The sequence below is a fragment of the Zalophus californianus genome, chromosome 5 (genome assembly GCF_009762305.2).
Source record: "Zalophus californianus isolate mZalCal1 chromosome 5, mZalCal1.pri.v2, whole genome shotgun sequence".
Lineage (NCBI taxonomy): Eukaryota > Metazoa > Chordata > Mammalia > Carnivora > Otariidae > Zalophus > Zalophus californianus.
This window is the reverse complement of record NC_045599.1, coordinates 54,374,300-54,397,973: the sequence shown is the minus strand read 5'-3', so window position 1 is coordinate 54,397,973 and position 23,674 is coordinate 54,374,300. Positions and strand designations below refer to the sequence as shown.

Below are 23,674 nucleotides of genomic sequence, written 5' to 3'. Positions count from 1 at the left end.
ATGAATTACAGAAAAAAAACTTCCGGTTTTTAGAGCTTTTGGATTTCAGACCTGTAAACAAAGGACTGTGAACATTATCCCCAGCCCAGATTATCTGGATCTTCCACAACTGCCCACATGATGTCTCCATTTAGGTATAGGCAGCTCAAATATAACATGTTCAGAATGGAACATCTGATCCCCTTCCAACCCCTCAAACTAACATAACAGTTCTTCATCTAGTCTTTCCCATTCATCTCTAACCACACGACCTTACAAGCCAAAACCCAGAAGAGATCCTGATCTCCCCAATAATCCCCCCATCCTCCAACCCCTGCCATCTCCAAACACACTCAATTCTCTCTTTCAACTACCACACAGCCCCTCATCCTCACCTGACCACTATACTCTCCTTCCAAACTAGACTCTTGATTTTCGTTTGGCCCTACTATAATCCATGCTCCACAAAATTATCTTTTAAAATGCAGATCAGGGGGGCGCCTGGTGGATCAGTCGGTTAAGCGTCTGCCTTCGGCTCAGGTCATGATCCCAGGGTACTGGGATCGAGCCCCATGCTGCATACAATCTTTCAGGGTCTTCCAACTTTTTTTTTTTTTTTTAATTTTTCTCTCCTTTATTTGACTTACGTCCTATTCTCTTTCTTTCTTTTTAAAAATTTTGAGATTATTTCTAACTTCTTGGGATTTGGACACATGAAAAAATGTTCAACATCATTAGCCATCAGGGAAATACAAATCAAAATCACAATGAGATACCACCTTACACCAGTTAGAACGGCAAAAATTAACAAGACAGGAAACAACAAATGTTGGTGAGGATGTGGAGAAGGGGAACCCTCTTCCAACTGCTCTTAAGAAAACCTAAATAAGGGGTGCCTGGGTGGCTCAGTTCGTTAAGCAACTGCCTTTGGCTCAGGTCATGATCCTGGAGTCCTGGGATCGAGTCCCGCATCAGGCTCCCTGCTCAGTGGGGAGTCTGCTTCTCCTTCTGACCCTCCCCCCTTTCATGCTCTCTATCTCATTCTCTCTCAAATAAATAAATAAATAAAATCTTAAGAAAAAAAAGAAAACCTAAATAAACCCTTACTATAGAGCCTTGTCCTTCCCTATCTCTTTTACTTCTTCCCACTCTCTCTCTTCACTCAGTTTCAGTAAGCACTCTTTGCTTTCTACAATTCAACAGCTTTTTCATACCTCTGGGTCTTATATCCAGGGGTCCTCAATACCTGGAACACTCATGCCTTAGAATGTGTCTCTTTACTCATTCTTCAAGTCTCAGTTGTATGTTTTTTTTTTTTTTTTAAGATTTTATTTATTTATTTGACAGAGAGAGACACAGCGAGAGAGGGAACACAAGCAGGGGGAGTGGGAGAGGGAGAAGCAGGCCTCCCACTGAGCAGGGAGCCTGATGTGGGGCTCGATCCCAGGACCCTGGGATCATGACCTGAGCCGAAGGCAGACGTTTAACAACTGAGCCACCCAGGCGCCCCTCAAGTCTCAGTTTTAAATCTCACTTTTCCATGGGCGCCTGGGTGGCTCAGTTGGTTAAGCAACTGCCTTCGGCTCAGGTCATGATCCTGGAGTTCCGGGATCGAGTCCCGCGTCAGGCTCCCTGCTCGGCAGGGAGTCTGCTTCTCCCTCTGACCCTCTTCCCTCTCGTGCTCTCTAACTCTCATTCTCTCTCTTTCAAATAAATAAATAAAATCTTTAATAAAAAAAAAAAAATCTCACTTTTCCAAAAAAGCCTTTCCTAACTCCTAAATCCAAATCAAATTAGGTTGCTCCATTATTCCATCTCATAGAATCCTTCTTTTCTCTTGTAACAGGTTTAATAACTCATCATAACTTTATATTTAATCATGTATTTAATGTTTGCCTCCCTCCTCTATATTGTATACTCCACCTAGAGCAGGGAGATATTTTATTTATGTATATACTGTTATATACCCAGCAACTAGCACAGTGCCTGCAACATGGCAAGTAAAGACAGATGCATATATGCCTGCAAACAAGCATGAAAGCCTTTTGATTTCTCAGATGTGAATCATTCATCACTCCAAGCAGGAAGACTTCCTAGAATCTAAAAAGGCAGATCATTAAGTCCTTCTTCACACTTATTGAATGCCTACCATGAGCTGGAAGCTATTTTAAAAGTGGTGAGGAAATAATAAACAAATCAACCCCTGTTATCACAGAACTTATATTTTAGTGGAGGAAGATAGACGATAAAAAAAAACATGGGTAGAAGAACCAGTGTGCCTCACTACATTCAAATATGATGACTAAGAATAATGTTCTAAGAAGAGGTTTCTTCACCAGCATCAACAGCAGAGTAAAGAATAAGCAGAATAGCTACAGCCAACCCATGATGAATAAGAACATAACAAACCCTTGCTATTGTAAGCCACTGAGATATGGGGGTTTCATCACCTCAGCATACCCAGCCTATCCTGACTGATAAGAGTAAACAACATTCATGGCATATTACATGGTAATAGGTGCTAAGGAGAAAAACAAAACAAGAAAAAAGTACAAGAGGGTGGGGGTAGGAGTTTTAGGTATGATTCATAAAAGGTACCCATCTTAAACCTAGGCCTTTAATTAAGGCTCTAAGAACATCAAATGGGATATAAATGATCCCAAGTTTATGGGAAACAGACTTTTTTGTCTGTCCTCCCTAACTAAAATGGAAGTTCTATGAGGAGCAGGGATTCTTGATTCTTTGTTAATGGCTATATTCTCAGCAATGAATCATTTCCAGTTTTTTCTTAAGCAGAAGTCAATTTTAAAATTCATACATAAGGCTAACTAACAATCAGCCCTGTTTTCATCATCTACCAATATCCTCACTTGCCCCAATTCTCTTGAAACAGCCTCTTCTGATACACCTAAATAATCCCTTATGTCATAGTTATTGCATCTTGGTCCTCGATCTCCAAAACAAGATGTGTATCTTTAAAACAGCATTAATAAAACAGACTAAAAAATTATTTGACACAAGAATTATATTATTTGTATCAGTAAAACAAATATCCTGTTTTAGATTTAAAGCTTAAAAATACCAACCTGAGCTGTTTCTGTCATTTTCTGTTCAAAATCGGCTTTTGCTAATGCATACTTCTCCACATAAAGTTTATAGGTATCTGTAGCTTTCTTAGATTTAACAGCTGCCTGTAACAAAAACAAAACAAAAACACTTTAACTATACAATGACCTGTTTTCTTTCCTGATATATAAGTTCATTTGAAATAACTATTTCAATGCATTTTAAGGGATGAGGCCTATGGTGAGCCCAATATGACATAAACTAACTTTAACACCTTTTTCCTCATTAGTAATATTTTTATTATAGCCACAGAATAACGCAGAAATTAAATGCTGATTCTCCTTTCTGTCTGATGGAATGTGCTTTGAAAAGTTAAATACTCTCATTTTATAACCCAGACTAATATCATATAACCACATTATAATAGTATGGTGTTTCTAAGAATTCAATCAACAAAAATGTGACAATACCATCAGAATATGCTTGACACTCTTTTCCACACCTGCAAGTCTTCCTTCCTCCCACGACATAGACTTATTCCATTTACTGTCTGATTAATAATTATAAAGGCAGTTCAAAAGTTGAGAAATCATTCTTTGATGTTTCTCAGTTTCCATTATGCTCCAATAAATCTATAAATTTGTTTATATTTTTGCCTAATTTTTTCAAGATTTCTATTATTAAAAAATTGTTATTGCATTATTATAACTCAAGTTTTATCAGAATTACGTATTCAATTAAAACTTAATATATTAAATATTAGGCAACGAGGAATATGAAGACAAATTATACAGGGATCTTTTCCTCAAGGACTTCATGAAAGTAGTAGAACCTATTTTTACCTAGAAAACAGCAGAAAGCAACAAAGCCACAGAAGTAAAGATAAATTCTATGGACGATATACACTGAAGAAGAAGAAAGAGTTTGTGGAACTTGTAGGTTCAAGCAGACATATGGTTATCCAGAAACTTGACTATTTTCAAAGTACTGATCAATTTGGACATGGGAAGCTTGGGGAGTAAGGAGTGTTGATAGAAATTAAGAGTCTAAGGAAGATCAAAAAAAGAGAAGATATAAATATCTCAATTTTCTTGATGAGTAAGAGATGGTCTGCTAAGAGTGAAGAAGAGTAGGGTAGGGCTAGGAGCTTCACAAGAATGAGAAACATTTCAAGCCAGGGTTATAGAAGGTACAACAGATGATGCTAGATGAGTAAAAATACTCCTAAGAGTCACTGAGGGCTCAGTGAAGCTGGAAAACAGAATTCGTGTACATGCAATCCAAACACCACGTAATCCTCTCTAGCTACGGTCAGCAGTCTAGAAATAAGAAGCAGAAACAGAAGCTGGGTTTACCTGAAAGGTTGGGATTGGCAAGAAATGTAGAGTTCTACTCTTTACAAAGGCCCCTCTGTATGCTCCTTAAAATATAACTATGTACATTCTAGTAAACACATATGCTCCATGCTTTCCTGCATTCTTAAATAAATAATATAGGATGCCACTTTATCTTGTAGCATAAAGAGAACTGCTTTTAGAGCCAGAAGACTCTGTCTAAGAGTTTTATATAGTTCCCTAATTCCCAAAATGGGAAGAATACCACCTATTTTTTTAAAGGTTTAGCAGTGATGAAATGTAACTTATGTAAAATGACTGGGAAAGGGACTGGCATATAGTTAAATATACAAAATTAATGGTATCTGCTATTATTATGGTTTCTAAAAGCAACACCATCAGGAGGATATATAACTGAATCTTGTTGTTATTGTATCTGACAGTTGTACTGAGTTCTCCATCCCTAGAGTAAGTAGGTAAAACCTATACTGATTTTCTAGTTTGCTCCTATGGATTTTTTTTTTTAACTCTTTTTCCATTGTCTCAGGCCATTTGACATTATTTATACTACTGTTAGTATACTTCCTCTAACATCCTGGCCTTGCTTAAACACATAACAATTAGATGAGATGGTTATTTGAAATTTACTAAGTATTTTCATAGGAAGCAGAGAGAAATTTGCTAGATTTGAGAAAAAAATTTTAAAGGTGTGGTTATCTGGGTTTCCTCTGGCTATCTGGGAGACAGATGTGTGTGTGTGTGTGTGTGTGTGTGTGTGTATAATCAAGAGACTTAAGCTTCTTCTACCAACTACTTGTATTTTCAGTCTGTACAAGAATGAGGGAAGTACATAGCAATACAAGCCTTTCTCAAGAAACAAGAAAGGTCTCAAATACACAACCTAACCCTACAACTAAAGGAGCTGGAGAGAGAACAGCAAATAAAGCCTAAACCCAGCAGGAGAAGAGAAATAATAAAGATCAGGGCAGAAATCAATGAAATAGAAACCAAAAGAATAGTAGAACAGATCAATGAAACTAGGAGCTGGTTCTTTGAAAGAATTAATAAGATTGAAAAATCCCTGGCGAGACTTATCAAAAAGAAGAGAAACGAGCCAAATAAATAAAATGATGAATGAAAGAGGAGAGATCACAACCAACACCAAAGAAATACAATTATAAGAACATATTATGAGCAACCATATGCAGGCAAATTAGACAATCTGGAAGAAATGGATGCATTCTTAGAGAGTATAAACTACCAAAACTGAACCAGGAAGAAATAGAAAACCTGAACAGACCCATAACCACTAAGGAAATTGAAGGAGTAATCAAAAATCTCCCAACAAAGAGCCCAGGGCCAGATGGCTTCCCAGGGGAATTCTACCAAACTTTTAAAGAAGAGTTAATACGTATTCTTCTGAAGCTGTTTCAAAAAATAGAAATGGAAGGAAAACTTCCAAACTCATTTTATGAGGCCACCATTACCTTGATCCCCAAACCAGACAAAGACCCCATCAAAAAGGAGAGTTACAGACCAATATCCTTGATGAACATGGATGCAAAAATTCTCACCAAAATACTAGCCAATAGGATCCAACAGTACATTAAAAGGATTATTCACCACGACCAAGTGGGATTTATTCCTGGGCTGCAAGGTTGGTTCAACATCCGCAATCAATGTGATATAATACATTAATAAAAGAAAGAACAAGAACCATATGATACTCTCAATAGATGCAGAAAAAGCATCTGACAAAGTACAACATCCTTTCTTGATTAAAATTCTTCACACTGTAGGGATAGAGGGTACATACCTCAATATCATAAAAGCTATCTATGAAAAACCCATAGCAAATATCATACTCAATGGGGAAAAACTGAGAGCTTTTCCCCTAAAATCAGGAACATGCAGGGATGTCCACTATCACCACTGCTGTTCAACATAGTACTAGAAGTCCTAGCCTCCGCAATCAGACAAAAATAAAAAATAAAAGGCATCCAAATTGGCAAAGAAGTAAAACTTTCACTTTTTGCAGATAATATGGTAATTTGTGTGGAAAACTGCTAGAACTCATACAGGAATTCAGTAAAGTGGTAGGATATAAAATCAATGCAGAGAAATCAGTGGCATTTCTATACACCAACAAGACAGAAGAAAGAGAAATTGATCCCATTTACAATTGCACCCCAAACCATAAGATACTCAGGAATAAATCTAACCAAAGAGGCAAAGGATCTGTACTCAGAAAACTATAAAATACTCATGAAAGAAATTGAGGAAGACCTGAAGAAATGGAAGAATGTTCCATGCTCATGCACTGGAAGAACAAATATTGTGAAGATGTCCACGCTACCTAGAGCAATCTACGTATTTAATGCAATCCCTATCAAAATACCATCAATTTTTTTCAAGAAATGGAATAATCCTAAAATTTGTATGGAACCAGATAAGACCCCAAATAGCAAGAGGAATGTTGAAAAAAAAAAAGCAAAGCTGGTGGCATCACAATTCCAGACTTCAAGCTCTATTACAAAGCTGTCATCCATCATCAAGACAGTATGGTACTGGCACAAAAACAGACACATAGATCAGTGGAACAGAACAGAGTCCAGAAATGGACCCTCAACTCTATGGTCAACTAATCTTCAATAAAGCAGGAAAGAATGTCCAATGGAAAAAAGACAGTCTCTTCAACAAATGGTGTTGGGAAAATTGGACAGCCACATGCAGAAGAATGAAACTGGACCACTTCCTTACACCACACACAAAAATAGACTCAAAATGGTTGAAAGACCCAAATGTGAGACAGGAGACCATCAAAATCCTAAAGGAGAGCACAGGCAGCAACCTCTTTGACCTCAGCAACTTCTTCCTAGAAACATTGCCAAAGGCAAGGGAAGCGAAGGCAAAAATGAACTATTGGGACGTCATCAAGATAAAAAGCTTTTGCACAGCACAAGAAACAGTCAACAAAACCAAAAGACAACCGACAGAATGGGAGAAGATATTTGCAAATGACATATCAGATAAAGGGCTAGTATCCAAAATCTACAAAGAACTTATCAAAATCAAAATCAAGACCCAAAGAACAAATAATCCAATCAAGAAATGGGCAGAAGACATGAAAAGACATTTCTGCAAAGAAGACATCCAAATGGCCAACAGACACATGAAAAAGTGCTCAACATCACCTGGCATCAGGGAAATCCAAATCAAAACCTCAATGAGATACCACCTCACACCAGTCAGAATGGCTAAAATTAACAAGTCAGGAAACGATAGATGTTGGCGAGGATGCAGAGAAAAGTGAACCCTCCTACACTGTTGGTGGGAATGCAAGCTGGTGCAGCCACTCTGGAAAACAGTATGGAGGTTCTTCAAAAAGCTGAAAATAGAGCTACCCTATGACCCAGCAATTGCACTACTGGTTATTTACCCCAAAGATACAAATGTAGTGATCCAAAGTGGCACGTGCACCCCGATGTTTATAGCAGCAATGCCCACAGTAGCCAAACTATGGAAAGAGCCTAGATGTCCATCGACAGATGAATGGATAAAGAAGATGTGGTATAAGAATTGATCACATCCTAGGTCACAAATCAGGTCTCAATCGGTACCAAAAGATTGGGATCATTCCCTGCATATTTTCAGACCACAATGCTTTGAAACTAGAACTCAACCACAAGAGGAAAGTCAGAAAGAACTCAAATACATGGAGGCTAAAGAGCATCCTACTAAAGAATGAATGGGTCAACCAAGAAATTAAAGAAGAATTAAAAAAATTCATGGAAACCAATGAAAATGAAAACACAACTGTTCAAAATCTTTGGGATACAGCAAAGGCAGTCCTGAGAGGAAAGTATATAGCAATACAAGCCTTTCTAAAGAAACAAGAAAGGTCTCAAATACACAACCTAACCCTACGCCTAAAGGAGCTGGAGAAAGAACAGCAAATAAAGCCTAAACCCAGCAGGAGAAGAGAAATCATAAAGATCAGAGCAGAAATCAATGAACCAGAAACCAAAAGAACAGTAGAACAGATCAACGAAACTAGGAGCTGGTTCTTTGAAAGAATTAACAAGATTGATAAACCCCTGGCCAGACTGATCAAAAAGAAAAGAGAAATGACCCAAATCAACAAAATCATGAATGAAAGAGGAGAGATCACAAGCAACACCAAAGAAATACAAACAATTATAAGAACATATTATGAGCAACTCTATGCCAGCAAATTAGATAACCTGGAAGAAATGGGTGCATTCCTAGAGATGTATCAACTACCAAAATTGAACCAGGAAGAAATAGAAAACCTGAACAGACCTATAACCACTAAGGAAATTGAAACAGTCATCAAAAATCTCCCAAGAAACAAAAGCCCAGGGCCAGATGGCTTCCCAGGGGAATTCTATCAGACATTTCAAGAAGAATTAATACCTATTCTCCTGAAACTGTTCCAAAAAATAGAAATGGAAGGGAAACTTCCAAACTCATTTTATGAGGCCAGCATTACCTTGATCCCAAAACCAGACAAAGACCCCATCAAAAAAGAGAATTACAGACCAATATCCTTGATGAACATGGATGCAAAAATTCTCACCAAAATACTAGCCAATAGGATCCAACAGTACATTAAAAGGATTATTCACCACGACCAAGTGGGATTTATTCCTGGGCTGCAAGGCTGGTTCAACATCCGCAAATCAATCAACGTGATACAATACATTAACAAAAGAAAGAACAAGAATCATATGATCCTCTCAATAGATGCAGAAAAAGCATTTGACAAAGTACAACATCCTTTCTTGATCAAAACTCTTCAGAGTATAGGGATAGAGGGTACATACCTCAATATCATAAAAGCCATCTATGAAAAACCTACAGCGAATATCATTCTCAATGGGGAAAGGCTGAGAGCTTTTCCCCTAAGGTCAGGAACGCGGCAGGGATGTCCACTCTCACCACTGCTATTCAACATAGTATTAGAAGTCCTAGCCACAGCAATCAGACAACAAAAAGAAATCAAAGGCATCCAAATCAGCAAAGAGGAAGTCAAACTCTCACTCTTTGCAGATGATATGATACTGTATGTGGAAAACCCAAAAGACTCCACCCCAAAACTGCTAGAACTCATACAGGAATTCAGTAAAGTAGCAGGATATAAAATCAATGCACAGAAATCAGTGGCATTCCTATACACCAACAACAAGACAGAAGAGAGACAAATCAAGGAGTCGATCCCATTTACAATTGCACCCAAAACCATTAGATACCTAGAAATAAATCTAACCAAAGAGGCAAAGGATCTGTACTCAGAAAACTATAAAATACTCAGGAAAGAAATTGAAGAAGACACAAAGAAATGGAAAAACGTTCCATGCTCATGGATTGGGAGAATCAACATTGTGAAGATGTCAATGCTACCTAGAGCAATCTACACATTCAATGCAATCCCCATCAAAATACCATCCACTTTTTTCAAAGAAATGGAACAAATAATCCTAAAATTTGTATGGAACCAGAAGAGACCCAGAATAGCCAGAGGAATACTGAAAAAGAAAAGCAAAGCTGGCGGCATCACAATTCCGGACTTCCAGCTCTATTACAAAGCTGTCATCATCAAGACAGTATGGTACTGGCACAAAAACAGACACATAGATCAATGGAACAGAATCGAGAGCCCAGAAATGGACCCTCAACTCTATGGTCAACTTATTTTTGACAAAGCAGGAAAGAATGTCCAATGGCAAAAAGACAGTCTCTTCAACAAATGGTGTTGGGAAAATTGGACAGCCACATGCAGAAGAATGAAACTGGACCATTTCCTTACACCACACACAAAAATAGACTCCAAATGGTTGAAAGACCTAAACGTGAGACAGGAGTCCATCCAAATCCTAAAGGAGAACACAGGTAGCAACCTTTTCGACCTTAGCCGCAGCAACTTCTTCCTAGAAACATCGCCAAAGGCACGGGAAGCCAGGGCAAAAATGAACTATTGGGATTTCATCAAGATAAAAAGCTTCTGCACAGCAAAAGAAACAGTCCACAAAACCAAAAGACAACCGACAGAATGGGAGAAAATATTTGCAAATGACATATCAGATAAAGGGCTAATATCCAAAATCTATAAAGAACTTATCCAACTCAACACCCAAAGAACAAATAATCCAATCAAGAAATGGGCAGAAGACATGAACAGACATTTCTCCAAAGAAGACATCCAAATGGCCAACAGGCACATGAAAAAGTGCTCAACATCGCTTGGCATCAGGGAAATCCAAATCAAAACCTCAATGAGATACCACCTCACACCCGTCAGAATGGCTAAAATTAACAAGTCAGGGAACGACAGATGTTGGCGGGGATGTGGAGAAAGGGGAACCCTCCTACACTGTTGGTGGGAATGCAAGCTGGTGCAACCCCTCTGGAAAACAGTATGGAGGTTCCTCAAACAGTTGAAATTAGAGCTACCGTTCGATCCAGCAATTGCACTACTGGGTATTTACCACAAAGATACAAATGTAGGGACCCGAAGGGGTACGTGTACCCCAATGTTTATAGCAGCAATGTCCACCATAGCCAAACTGTGGAAAGAGCCAAGATGCCCATCGACAGATGAATGGATAAAGAAGATGTGGTATATATACACAATGGAATATTATGCAGCCATCAAAAGGAATGAGATCTTGCCATTTGCAACGACGTGGATGGAACTGGAGGGTGTTATGCTGAGTGAAATAAGTCAATCAGAGAAAGACATGTATCGCATGACCTCACTGATATGAGGAATTCTTAATCTCAGGAAAGAAACTGAGTGTTACTGGAGTGGTCGGGGGTGGGAGGGATGGGGTGGCTGGGTGATAGACATTGGGGAGGGTATGTGCTACGGTGAGCGCTGTGAATTGTGCAAGACTGTTGAATCACAGATCTGTACTTCTGAAACAAATAACGCAACATATTTTAAGAAAAAAGAAAAAGAAGATAACAGGAGAGGAAGAAAAGGGGAGTATGTCAGAGGGGGAAACGAACCATGAGAGATGATGGACTCTGAAAAACAAACTGAGGGTTCTAGAGGGGAGGGGGGTGGGGGGATGGGTTAGCCTGGTGATGGGTATTGAGGAGGGCACGTTCTGCATGGAGCACTGGGTGTTATGAACAAACAATGAATCATGGAACACTGCACCAAAAACTAATGATGTAATATATGGTGATTAACATAACAATAAAAATAAAAAAAAAGAAGATGTGGTATATATATACAATGGAATATTATACAGCCATAAAAAAACCCAAAATCTTGCCATTTGCAACGATGTGGATGGAACTAGAGGGTATTATGCTGAGCGAAATAAGTCAATCAGAGAAAGACAAGTATCATATGATCTCACTGATATGAGGAATTTGAGAAGCAAGGCAGAGGATCATAGGGGAAGAGAGAGAAAAATGAAAAAGATGAAACCAGAGAGGGAGACAAACCATAAGAGACTCAATCTCGGGAAACAAACTAAGGGTTCCTGGAGTGGAGGGGGGTAGGAGGGATGGGGTCGCTGGGTGATGGGACACTGGGGAGGATATGTGCTATGGTGAGTGCTGTGAATCATGTGTAAGACTGATGAATCACAGACCTGTACCCCTGAAACAAATAATATATGTTAATAAAAACAAATAAAATGCATAGTAAAAAAAAAAAGAATGAGGGGCGCCTGGGTAGCTCAGTCCTTTAGTGTCTGCCTTTGGCTCAGGTCATGATCCTGGAGTCCCGGGATCGAGTCCCACATCGGGCTCCCTGCTCAGCGGGGAGTGTGCTTCTCCCTCTGATCCTCACCCTGCTTGTGCTCTCGCTCTCTCTCTCAAATAAATAATCTTTAAAAAAAAAAAAAAAAAGGATCAGCAACCTACAGTCCAGGGAGTGATTTTCAGTGACAGAGCCTAGCAAAACAACGTAGTCCCACTAGCAGCCCCTTCTTTGCTTGTTCCTTATCCTAACACCTACTCTTTTTGTTCTGCTGCCTAGTCATTTATATGTTAGCTATTGATGAAGACTTGAGTTGTGATCACCCCTAGAGACATCTGCAATTTGGAAAAAATTCATAAAAATGGAAAAGTCCCCCCAAATAGGGCTATAATGATTGTGGCTATACTATTTTATTTTCTGTTTGGTGGCTAAACTTTTAAAAGTAATTTATTTCATGAGATCTTCCCTGTTTTCTTTTTACAGGTTCTATACAAAATAGGATACCTCCCCTTCTAAACTTACCATTAAAACCTCTCTCTAACCTCTTGTTCTGCACTATTCAATGTTTATGCTGCCCAAAAAGAAGGAAGCTTCTTGAATACAGAAGGGGAGAATATGTATTTTAGCCTGTAATCACCTTCATAACATCTAGCATAATGACAAGCACAGGGTAGGAACTAAAACACTTACTACTATATACAAATTATCACTTCATAATCCAACAATCAGAAAAATACTTGAATAAGACATTTAAAAAGCCAAGACTCTAGTCTTTAGCCGATATTTAAAGTAAAAAAAGCTCTTAATTTGTGTTATATTAACAAACAGGAAAAATTCAAATAATATTTTGCTGTAATGATTATTTTTCCAAGTAAACATACATGCCGTGTTGCAGATGATACAATGACAGTTTCTCACTCACAAGGAATCTGTAATCTAACAGGAATAAAAGATGACTGCCTGGAGGGGCATTCCTCCTTTTAGAAGACGTCTCTATGATATAATTCTACAGTGTAAACAAAGCAATTATTTTACATTATTCATTATAATTATAGGACTTTAAGAGATAGAAAGAAGTTCCTGAAGCATCATTTCTTCTTCCAACACTCAGTCTCTAGAATTCAAACTAGTTTTGGTACTCAAATTTTTACTGAGTCAACAGGTTTAGAAATAATTTTAAAAAATTTAAACCAGCATACTTTTCTTAACTTTCTTTTTTCCTCCCAGAATATTCTCACTATAAAACTAAGTCTACTTAATTTTCAACTCAGCACAAACTTATTTTTCCACTATTTCCAACCATAAAATTATTGTCTTTATCTCAGAAGTTCAGATCAGGACCAAACTCAGAATATAAATGGACGGGTAAGTCTTCTGGAGCATACTTTCTGATACCAGGAAGCTGGGGAAATTTTCACTTCTCTTATTTGAGGCATGAAAGAAGAGAGAAGATACCCTTTAAAATTCTAACTTACATTTTTTACATCAGCCCTCACTCTTCAAAAGTAAAAATAATAGGCCAGAATCATGGAAATTATGTACCAACCTAGAGAAGTATCTTGGAAAACTAACAAAAGGGGTACTTAATCATAAAGGAATAAAATGAAAAAAAAATTGTTGACTCACAAAGTGTTTTGAGTAGTGACAAAAACAAATTTAAAGAAAAAGAAGGGTATCATATAAAAAGATGCAGAGGCAATTTTAGAATGTAATTGTATTGGGAACATCTTTATTTTTTTAAAGCAAGAAAGAGCCCTCAGAGGAAACAACTAAACAGCAATACTCATTTAAGTCAAAACAACTTTCTAAATAGTATATATACTTAGAAATGCTGTAAATTCTAGGGTAGAAATATAAAAAACAGAATATCCAAGTAGTAATGAATTTGACCACTTTCATAAAGTCATTATTGAAAAGGGAAGTTAGAGCATTTGTTCTTAAATGAGGAAATTATGCTTTCAAAAAAAAAAACAGCTACATTTCTTCTCACAAATAAAAGACTGGCTTTAACAAATTACTGATAATAAAATAGGTCCCACATTTTATTCATTTCCTTAGCATTTTAAATAAATTTACTGATATACTATGAGAAATATTTGTGTTTAAGCATCTATGATTGCCTGCGTGGTGCAGTCAGTTAAGCGTCCAACTTTTGGTTTCAGCTTGGGTCCTGATCTCAGGATCATGAGATCGAGGTTTGCATCGGGAGTCTGCTAAGTTTCTCTCTCCCTCTCCATTTGCCCTTCCCCACTTCACGCTCTTTCTCTCTCATATAAATAAATTCTTGAAATCTTAACAAAAAAAAAAAAGAAAAAGAAAAAAGCACCATTTCCTCTAATCTGTCCACACGACCACAAGGTAAATGAAGCAAAGATCACCAAATCACAACACTTGGACACAACCATATGCTACAGCTCTGCCTAGTATGTTAACCCAAAGGAAATCCTTTAATTTAATCTATATCATTACCTTATATTAAACCTTTTTCAGTTTATATCAAAGGACTCAGACAATCATTTCCTCAAGTGTAATTTCTAGGTACCATATATTCTTCAAGTGGTCACTACATACTAGGTACTAAGTTAAACCCACTGGGTTTCACAAAAAAATAAATAAAGAGCAGTATTTAGCTGAGGAGTACTTGAACCCTTTGGAAAATTTCAAATTCAGATAGCACACTTTTGCATTAATGATATGGGATTCATACCAATTTAGTGACCGGTATGTTACTGACCTATAGGAACTGTTCCTATAGCTCACATTTAAAAAAAAAATCTATTTTGAAATATAGTTGGCTTTATCTATATTTGTTCCTATCTTTTTCATTTTTTTGGAAAAAAATTATTAAATAGACAAAGGGAGGCCCCATGTCCTTACCAATCCCATTCCCCACTTGCTCTGCAAAGGTAACTTCCATTATGTAACTTAGTGTTTATTGTCCCTATGCATGTCCCTTATACAGTTAATTATACTTTAAAAGGTTTTTTTTGCAGAGAATTAAAAATTATGTGAAAGGCATCAAAATCTACATATTCTTCTGGAACTTTTTCTTGCTCAACATTATGCTTTTTAGTTTTACCCATGTCAATGTTAATTCATGTCATTCTAGCTTTTTTTTTTTGTTTTTATAATAAACATTTTAGAACACATCAAAGAAGTGCAATAAACTCCATTAACCCATCATGTAACTTCAAGATTCCATCCATTCTTCCCCTCCAATATTTTTTGATATAGTATTTTAAATCCCAGATCTATCATTTTACCCTATAAAATTTATTTTAACTGCTGAATAGTCCCATTATATGAAACAGTCTTCTGTTGTTAAATATTAAAGTTGTTTTACATAGTAAGAATTTTTTCCAATTTGACAACCTATTATTAGAGGAGTCTAATTCACTCATATACATATTATGGCTTTGGTATATTTGAACTTACTTCTTCCAGCTTACTTTGAGCTTTCTGACTACCATTCTTTTTTTCTCTATTTCCTCCTCTCTCTCCTATCAGTAAATTTTAATATCCTCTTTTCTTTTTCCTTATTTAAAAGACTTAGACTTCTATTCTTTTAGAAGTTATGCTTAATGTACCTACATGATTATTACTAACTCTGACATGCCATTAATTTATAAAGTACACCATATTATCTTGTGTACCATTAAAATAGAAAAATGCTATCATCTAAAGCATAAAATGCTTTCTTATCACTTAAAATTCTAATTTTATACTTTAAAAGAGAGACTTACTTAGAAGTAAATTTTTATTCTATTACCACCCCATGTGATACAGAATAAAAAGGAAAGCAAAATGAATTGTTTGACATACTCCTGTATCTTCCTCATATTCAGATTTGAACCTTCTCAATTACTTTCCAATTCAGAGACTGCTGAAGTCTGTTTTTTTCCCCACACAATATTATCCTCAACGTCATCAAGACCATTACTGATGTAGTACCTCTTAAAAATGCTCCATTATTATCTCCCAATTTTCTTCTAAACACCAGTGCTCACATTTTCTTGATCTTGCCAGAAGGTCTCAACAAAAGGTTTTCTGACAAAAACCAGAACAATTCCTTCCTCAAATTGTCTTAAGATGGTCTGTTAACTAAAACATCAAAGTGCTGCAGTTGTCTAATCGTGCTACCACATAGAATAACCAAGTTCACAAAGGCAATAAAAATACACACATAAACTACCTTACCAACAGTGATTATATGATATCATCAGCTGAAGATGCATTCTGATTTCAAAGATGTGAGAAAACAAGAAATACCTGGTAGCTTTCAATATTCTCTTTTTCTATGGAGTCTAGGTCTGAATTTATCTTTATGTAACCTGCTTAATACCAAGAATGTTCTAACTGGGGACTCTTTTTTTTTTTTTAATACTTATATATACACACATTTTTTTAAAGTTTTTTGTTAATTCCAGTTAACATACAGTGTTGTATTAATCTGTGGACTACTGAATTTCCTCAGGTCTAAAAAATCCTGAGCTATTAACTCTTTAAATACTACTAGACCACCATTCTCTCCATTTTCTTCTGGAATTCACATTAGATGAATGTCGGTAACCTTTATTTTATTTATTTGTTATTTTTTTTAAGATTTTATTTATTTGAAAAAAAAGATTTTATTTATTTGAGAGAGAGAATGAGAGGGCACACATGAGTGGGGGGGGGCAAAGGGAGAGGGAGAAGCAGACTCCCTCCTCAGCACAGAGCCCGACCCGGGGCTTGATCCTAGGGCCCTAAGACCATGACTTGAGCTGAAGACAGAGGTTTAACCAGCCACCCAGGCACCCCAGTAATCTTTATTTCTTTGTACTATGTTCTGGGTGAGTTCCCTCAGTACCATCTTCCAAATTCATTCTTTGACACATCAAGTCTAAAGTCTAAAGTTTGTCTTTGAGAGAGAGAGAGGGAGAGCACAGAGGGAGAAGCAGACTCCCCACTGAGCAGGGAGCCCAATGCAAGACTCGATCCCAGGACCCTGAGATCATGACCCGAGCCAAAGGCAGATGCTTAACCGACTGAGCCACCCAGGTTTGTATTTTCTATTACTTTTTTCTCAATAACCATATTTTTCATTTCCAAGTTTTCTAATTAGCTGTTTTCCTATCTAGATCTTATTCCATTATGCCTCTTTTAATTCCTTAATCCTCTTTACTAGTTTATATTCACTTATCTCTTTGCACATACTGAACACAAACTTTTTTGTTCATCTGTTTTATAAATGTATGTATTTTTTTAAAAGACTTTATTTATTTGACAGAGAGAGAGACACCGAGAGAGGGAACACAAGCAGTGGGAGTGGGAGAGGGAGAAGCAGGCCTCCCAGGGAACAGGGAGCCTAAGGCTGGGCTCGATCCCAGGACCCTGGGATCGTGGCCTGAGCTGAAGGTAGATGCTTAACGACTGAGCCACTCAGGCACCCCTGTTTTATGAATTTAAATTTTATGTGGAGTGAATTCTTTTTCCAATTGTTAAATTTATTGCTGTCCTAGTATTAGATTTCTTGGATGTACTCTAGAATTTTGGTTGTTCGCTCATTTCAAATGGGAGGTTTCTTGTTTTTTCCCCTTCTCCTCTTCTCTCTCCCTCCATCAGTGCTGTGGGACAGAGCCATAGAAAGCAATGTAAATGTTACCACCTAGCATTGTGTTATGTTCTACCCTTTGTGCTCACCCATCCCCACCTAGCAGTTTTCAGGGCATCTCCTGCCAGCCCTCAAAGTCCCCAATTTAGTATCAGTCTTATAAAAGTAGTTTTTAATTACTTCCCTGGAAGAATATTGGGGATAAAGCCAAAACAGTCATGAAATGGTTCCTTAGCTTGATCTGGTCCAAAATTGCGTCCATAAGCCCTCATCTTCCAATAAAGCTTTAGCCCTAGTCAGCAGCCCAAGATTATTTTCCCTACCAATATTGCTTCATGTAGTGAGTGGGACTCCTTGTGCTCTATCTCAGATGGGAAACACTTAGTCCCTTTTACCACACAAGAGCATAAATTCCACAACCTAACTTAGGACTTTGAGTCCAACAAAACCTGCAAAATCAATCTCTACACACCACTTTGAGTTTCTGTTCTGTTTCTGGTTCATGGAGATAATATTCTACTTTTTTGGGTCCTATGATTTTGTTCTGTTTTCCCTTCTTATACTTTATTCACAAATGCTGTGTCTGGAATGGTGTTTTAAAATAGTAAACTTATTGTGCCTTATCTTTTTCTCCCTCCCAATTATTATTTATTGCACAAACATTAAAGGAAATCAGTTATGCCAAAACCCATCAACTGTTTTGATTTTTCCATATTCTCTTCTAGTTTCTGTCCATGTATGTACACTTCTATAATTATATAATTGCTATAATACAGTTACAATTTGGTTTTCATTTTTTTATTGGATATTTCACATACTTTAGAAAGCTTTCAAAATTTTCACTCCCTATGGCGTGCTCCTAAATGAGATATAACACATCAAACAAGTGAATGGTTAATTTAAACTGTTTTGAAAGGGGGAAAAAAATCTACTTTCAAAAAAAACACGAGTGGAGGAAAGGACTGTGGTTTACCGCAATACTACATAAATGTCTTCAAAGTCGGCAATACATCACCCACAACACATCTTAGGTATCTTCAAGTATCTATGCCTTTCTAAATATACCAATCTTGACTAAAAAAAAATTTTACCTCACGTTAAACCTCACACCAAGTAGTATCTTATCAAGTACCTTACTATAAAAATAGCCTACAAATGTCAACGGCATAAAGAAATTATTTCATGTATTTGCTAATGTATTTACCATACACGACATATTCTGCAAACCTAGTTCTGTTTCACTTAGGTAAATCATGAACACTCAGAGGCACAGTGTCTTCAACTTTAATATGAGATTATTCCTGAGTGAGGATTAAATGCAGTCTTATGTTTGAAAGTGCTTTGAAACCACAGAGATATTATTTTTACTACAATTACCTTTTCTATTTCTCTTTGTGTAGCTCCTTCCTTTTTCAAACGTTCCTGTTCTACACACTTGGCATTGTAATTTTCCTTGGATTTCTGGAGGGCCTGAGTTATGCTTTGAATGGTTTGAACAGCTTCCAGAGTTCCTGCAACTTCTTCTTTAGTCTGTATGGTATGAAATGATTCATCAAAATGACTGAACTGTCATGCACTCAATATGTGATCAATCAATCCTTTCACAGGAAAAAACTGATACCTTTTTGTGAGCTTTTACTTGTTCTTCTCCATACTTCTGAACTTCCTTTATTAATTCTTGTAATTTTCTAACAAGATCCAAGTGACAGTTTGCTAATTTCTCTGTAGATGTTTTGAACACATCCCACACTGGTGCAAATGTTCTAAGGGAAAGGAAATATGGGAATTATTTAATAAAAAAAAAGGTTAAGGCTCAAAACAAAACCAACAGAAAAAATAATGTTATACTGAGCAATTTTAATTAGACAAAATAGGAAATTAAAGTAAATCACAAATAAAATGATTTTTCATTCTGACAGTGATTTTTCATTCTGACAGTGATTTTTTTACTCCTTGGTTAATTAAAATATTTTTGGACCTTAAGTACACAGAAATCAGTTAACTATTTATCACAGGTCTGGCCACGGGCCCTCTCTCTTAATTATGTCATACTATTTTCTGAGTTGATTTGGTTTTTTTTCACTTGTATCAGAAGCCTTTCTAATCATGGTCTATTGTTAAAAATTAACTTTTTACCAAATTTCAATTTTCAACTATGCAGGGCTCATTTAAAATGCTTCACCAGAAAATAAAAGTTCCTCTGAATTCAAACATGCAAAATCAAATGCACACATGATTTTATGAGTCCTCATCACTAATAATCATAAGAATTATTTTAACACTGTTACTTGAAATATTGGTTCAGATAATTTTATCTGTGCACTTTAACACTAAAACAGTCCCCTTTCCACTACATGGTACATGTGCATGACCTACTTTCCTACCATTTCTTCATAATACTGAGAATTTAGTATTTTCTGCAGGTTCAAGTATATCCAAGAATTACTAAATTATTATATCCTAGATAGTACTTAGGATGTCAATGGTTAGCTTAAAACAATCTAGTCAATAAGGAATGATCTAAAGATAATTTTATCCTACGTTTTCCTCAGGTACTACCTAAGATATTTTCAACATCACCTGTTTTGCTCCATGACCAGACCTCTACTAGAAAACAAACAGAAGCACAAGGCTAAAGGGCAGAGAAAGAAATTACTTACCCTAATATGTACTCTGTCCCAATCACTACATTTCCTATCCAGTAGGAATGCTAACTTGCAGTGATCATTTTAAGCAACAGTAAAGAATTTCAAAGAGGAAAGTTAAGATACTTAGAATAGGGCTGTTCTGATTAGATCTCACCTCACACTTTAAAATCTAAATCAGCATCAAATCTGGCAAGGAGTTAAATGGAACATTTTGAGAGCAAAAATAGGTAACTGAAAAGTATCCACTCACTACAGCACCAAAATACATGTACATCACTTCATGTAAACATGACAGTGTGGATTTCACAAAGCAGGAAGATGGAAGTGTCCCTTTACCAAAGGATTCTTTACATTGTAAAGGGGTTCAACATAAGACTTCTTTAAGTACAGGTTTCTTTAAGGAATGTCAAATATCATTACATTTTTAAAAGTTTAACATACAGAACTTTTTTGGGTTCAAGTAATACACATTAATGTATAATAAGCAGTAAGAAAGAAAACTGACCAATCTGAAGTTATGTTTAAGTGCAAAAAAATACAGAAAGAGGAAACTCAATTTCTTGAATAATATGCATCAGTAAAACATTAATATTTAAAATCTTTATAATCTTAACCAATGACACAACACGTAAAATATCATCCATTATTTATGAGAACCACGCATTTCAAAAACAGAAATGTTGTCAACATCTTTATTATCAGGAAATACAGGTGAAGTCAACCCATGTTTTTTCTATCTCCCACCTGATTAACTAAAAATAGGGTAGAATTTCTGTAATATAACCACAACCAAATAAGTACATTATGTTATATTTATGAACCATTATGTCTTCAACAAGAACTTAATATTCTCAAGAACTGTGCCTAAATCAATATTGAAAAAGAGTTTTTCAGAGAAATTAACTCACCCAAGTTGCGAATAATTGCTTGCAGATTTTGCTAGTTTTGTCATTGACCTGGAGTATGCTTCTTCTATTGTAGCTCTGTTAAATCAAATTTCCATAGGATAAGAGCTCTCAAACACATAGAAAAATTATCAAAATATAATTAAAACTGTTGAAACAAAAAACCCAAATTATATATTAAAAATAAGTAGGTATTGGGTGCCTGGTTAGCTCAGTCAGTAGATCATTCGACTCTGCATCTCGGGGTCATGAGTTCAAGCCCCAGGTTGGGTATACAGCTTACTTTAAAAAAAAAAGTAGGTATGTGGTCATGATACTCAGGTATCTTAGTCCCCTCAAACTCAGAATATCCAAACCAAACTTACTTCAAACTCTTCCCCAACCCCATGCCAACAAAAACCAGCTCTCTAATAAAAAGGAACTATTAACAGTAACTGTCTCTCATTGATGGAACTGTGACTTTTTTTTGCTCCTTTAACCTTCTGTGTGTCTTTTTAATATATCACAAGGGTGGTACTTTGATCATCTAAAAAAAGTTAATACAGGAAAAAAATTAATATCTCAATGGGATAAGTTTAACAGCCACAAAAAAGTGGTTCAATATCCAGCAGTAGTGAACTGATACAAAAACCTCCTGATGAGGAAAGCCACAAAAGCATGGAGAAAAGGGGCTAACTAAAAGGCATCAGAGAGCTCAGGAGGCAATTAAGAATGAGTAAGCCAAGATCTAAGAGAAGGATATCCAGAGAAGTAAATCAGATATGTTGGTTAGCTTTTCCCTGGTGGGCATCTAGAAGCAGGAGCTGAGACTAGGAAGAGGAGCAGAGCTTTTCACAGCCTCACAGGGTAAGGGAGACAAAACTAGATTCAGACTTACCAAAGATGGGAAGCATGGGAAATCCCATACCTTCAAGTTGAGACTCAATGAGTAAGGATAAACCTAAGTAGGCAAGCTCTCAAAGGAACTACCAACTGTACTTTTTCAAACCCTGATACTAGATCCTATATGGATGTCTTACATACATTCATAAAACCATCAAGCACATAAGCAAATAAGACAAACGAACAAAAACCAGGAAGAACAAATAAGCAATGTTCCAAATGCTGAGATTAGAAAGCTTAGATTTTATGAGTTTATGTATTGTCTTCAAGGAGACAGTACATAAATCAAGAATTTCAGGAGTGCCTGGGTGGGCTCAGTCAGTTAAGTGTCTGCCTTCGACTCAGGTCATGGTCCCAGCATCCTGGCATCAAGCCCCACATCAGGCTCCGTGCTCGGCAGGGAGCCTGCTTCTCACTCTCCCTCTGCCTGCCTGCCTGCCTACTTGTGAATTCTCTCTCTCTCTCTCTCTGTGTCAAACAAATAAATAAAAAATCTTAAAAAAAAAAAAAAGAATTTCAGGGGCACCTGCCTGGCTCAGTCACTAGAGCCTGTGACTCTTGATCTCAGGGTCCTGAGTTCAAGCCCTATCACAAAGCTGTAATCATCAAGACAGTATGGGACGGGCACAAAAACAGACACACAGAAGAATGGAACAGAATAGAGAGAGCTCAGAAATGGACCCTCAACTCTGTGGTCAACTAATCTTTGACAAAGCAGGAAAGATGTCCAAAGGAAAAAAGTCTCTTCAACAAATGGTGTTGGGAAAATTGGACAGCCACATGCAGAAGAATGAAACTGGACCTTTTCCTCACACCACACACAAAAATAAACCCAGAATGGATAAAAGACCTAAATGTGATGCAGGAATCCATCAAAATCCTTGAGGAGAGCACAGGCAGCAACATCTTCAACCTCAGCCGCAGCAACTTCTTGCTAGACACGTCCCCAAAGGCAAAGGAAACAAAGGCAAAAATGAACTACTGGGACTTCATCAAGATAAAAAGCTTTTGCACAGCACAAGAAACAGTCAACAAAACCAAAAGACAACCGACAGAATGGGAGAAGATATTTGCAAATGACATATCAGATAAAGGGCTAGTATCCAAAATCTATAAAGAACTTAGCAAAATCAAAATCAAGACCCAAAGAACAAATAATCCAATCAAGAAATGGGCAGAAGACATGAACAGACATTTCTGCAAAGAAGACATCCAAATGGCCAACAGACACATGAAAAAGTGCTCAACATCACCTGGCATCAGGGAAATCCAAATCAAAACCTCAATGAGATACCACCTCACACCAGACAGAATGGCTAAAATTAACAAGTCAGGAAATGACAGATGCTGGTGAGGATGCAGCGAAAAGTGAACCCTCCTACACTGTTGGTGGGAATGCAAGCTGGTGCAGCCACTCTGGAAAACAGTATGGAGGTTCTTCAAAACGCTGAAATTGCACTACTGGGTATTTACCCCAAAGATACAAATGTAGGGATCCGAAGGGGTACGTGCACCCTGATGTTTATAGC

The 23,674-nt window shown here is 37.0% G+C and overlaps 1 protein-coding gene across 1 annotated transcript in view; it reads right to left on the bottom strand.

Annotated features, from left to right (window-relative positions):
* FCHO2 (FCH and mu domain containing endocytic adaptor 2) overlaps positions 1-23,674 on the bottom strand; it is a 123,906-nt gene that overhangs the window by 67,494 nt on the left and 32,738 nt on the right. The window contains exons 3-6 of the mRNA XM_027604888.2: positions 21,267-21,341; positions 19,332-19,473; positions 19,088-19,240; positions 3,066-3,170 (exon numbers count right to left, since the gene is read on the bottom strand). Coding sequence (XP_027460689.1) covers positions 3,066-3,170; positions 19,088-19,240; positions 19,332-19,473; positions 21,267-21,341 — 475 coding nt within the window. The remainder of the gene's footprint in view (positions 1-3,065; positions 3,171-19,087; positions 19,241-19,331; positions 19,474-21,266; positions 21,342-23,674) is intronic.